This window comes from Echinops telfairi, unplaced genomic scaffold, assembly GCF_000313985.2.
Source record: "Echinops telfairi isolate 266 unplaced genomic scaffold, ASM31398v2 ScPeMD7_5592;HRSCAF=6446, whole genome shotgun sequence".
Classification (NCBI taxonomy): Eukaryota; Metazoa; Chordata; class Mammalia; order Afrosoricida; family Tenrecidae; genus Echinops; species Echinops telfairi.
Genome location: NW_022109491.1, coordinates 26,146,243 through 26,147,850, shown reverse-complemented (window position 1 = coordinate 26,147,850; position 1,608 = coordinate 26,146,243). Strand labels below are relative to the sequence as shown.

The 1,608-nt window shown below is 54.3% G+C and overlaps 2 protein-coding genes across 2 annotated transcripts in view; one reads left to right on the top strand and one right to left on the bottom strand.

Moving 5' to 3' along the window:
• The window catches only part of FAM110A (family with sequence similarity 110 member A), a 200,543-nt gene that overhangs the window by 183,964 nt on the left and 14,971 nt on the right, over positions 1 to 1,608 (bottom strand). The window lies entirely within an intron of this gene.
• SCRT2 (scratch family transcriptional repressor 2) overlaps positions 1 to 1,608 on the top strand; it is a 12,879-nt gene that overhangs the window by 10,637 nt on the left and 634 nt on the right. Inside the window, exon 2 of the mRNA XM_004698199.1 lies at positions 1,393 to 1,606. Within this exon, the coding sequence (XP_004698256.1) occupies positions 1,393 to 1,606 (214 nt within the window). The remainder of the gene's footprint in view (positions 1 to 1,392; positions 1,607 to 1,608) is intronic.

Below are 1,608 nucleotides of genomic sequence, written 5' to 3'. Positions count from 1 at the left end.
GGGAGATTCTCCCTAGGTGGGTCTCCAGAAGGCTTACAGAGGCAGGAAGTCCTTTCTTGGATGCCCTACCACGGGCCACACATTTGGCCCTTTCTGAGCCACCCCCCTCCCCCGTCCCCCATCCCCCCCCATCAACTCTGGGAGGTGAGGCCGTGTCTCTGCTAACTGGTTTATACATCCTTCACCACCAGCATCCTCTGAGCCAAGCTCATGCTGGGCGCCCAGAGCCAGTCTGAGGTGGGGGAGGCAGACAATTAAATAATCTTTAGTGAAGTCACTTTTTCAAGCAAGTAAAAGCATAATTATAATAGCTGCCATTTATACAGCAATTACCGTGTGCTGGCTCCCTCTTTCTCAATTTCCTTGCGTATAAAATGGGGATTATTATTAGTAGGGCCGTTGTGACAATTAAATGAGTTAACCTCTGTGGAACACAGAGGCAGTGCCCAGCACACAATAAGTGCTCACAATGTGTCCTGTCATCACCTCTCTCGGGCTTCTCAAAAACCCTAGGGCAGGGCCAGGGGTCCACTGACAAGCTCCACATTGTAGATGAGGAAGCCGAGGCTCAGACAGAGCCTGTAGACTGGGAATAAAAGGCTTCACCTGTGTCCTATGGAGTGCCTGGTGGTTTTGAACTGCTAACCTTACTGTTAACAGCCCGAAGAGTAAGCACTAAGCAACCAAGGCTCCGGGACTTAGGTTTTGAGTTCAAAGCGCGCCTGGGCTTTGGCGTCACACCGCTGGGATGTGAAACCCAGCTGTACCAGTTACTAATTGTGTGATCTTATTATGATGATTAGATTTAAGTTGCTTACATCTCTCTACAACTCAGTTCGACGTCTGTAAAGTGGGGATAATGATAAGACCTCTTTCACTACGGGAGCATTTAAAAAGGTCAAAAAACAAAACCAAACTCTGCCATCAGGTCAAGGGCAACTCATAGTGACCCTATAGGACAGGGTAGAACGGCCCCTGTGAGTTTCCAAGATTGTAACTGCTTCAGGGAGTAGAAAGCCCCATCTGCCTCCCAAAGAGTGGCTGGTGGTTTCGTACTGCAGACCTTACGGTTAGCACCCCAATACCTAAGCACTATGCCACCATGGCTAGTAAACATCAGGTCAGCAGAACCGTGCCTGCTACTGCGCAGCGCTCCAGGGAGGGTGGGGGTGGGGGTTGTGGTTGTAGCTGGCGGAGTTAGGATTTGAACTCAAGACGTCTGGTCCAATGAGCTGAGATGCACGTCAGCAGTCGGTGCTTTCCAATCAGCCATCACTTCCTAAGAGCTGCTGCAGGGGCGGATGGGGACCCAGGGGTGGGAGAGTAACTGTTCCCAGGGGGAAGCCTTCCCTGGCCCCTAACCCCGCGCGACGTCGTTCTCGCCTCCTCCAGGTTACGCCCCGCACTGCCTGCCCCCAAGCAGCTACGATGCCGACCAGAAGCCGGGCCTGGAGCTGGTGCCCGCAGAGCCCGCGTACCCGCCGGCGGCGCCGGAGGAGTACAGCGACCCCGAGAGCCCGCAGTCCAGCCTCTCGGCGCGCTACTTCCGCGGCGAGGCGGCCGTGACCGACAGCTACTCCATGGACGCCTTCTTCATCTCCGACGGGC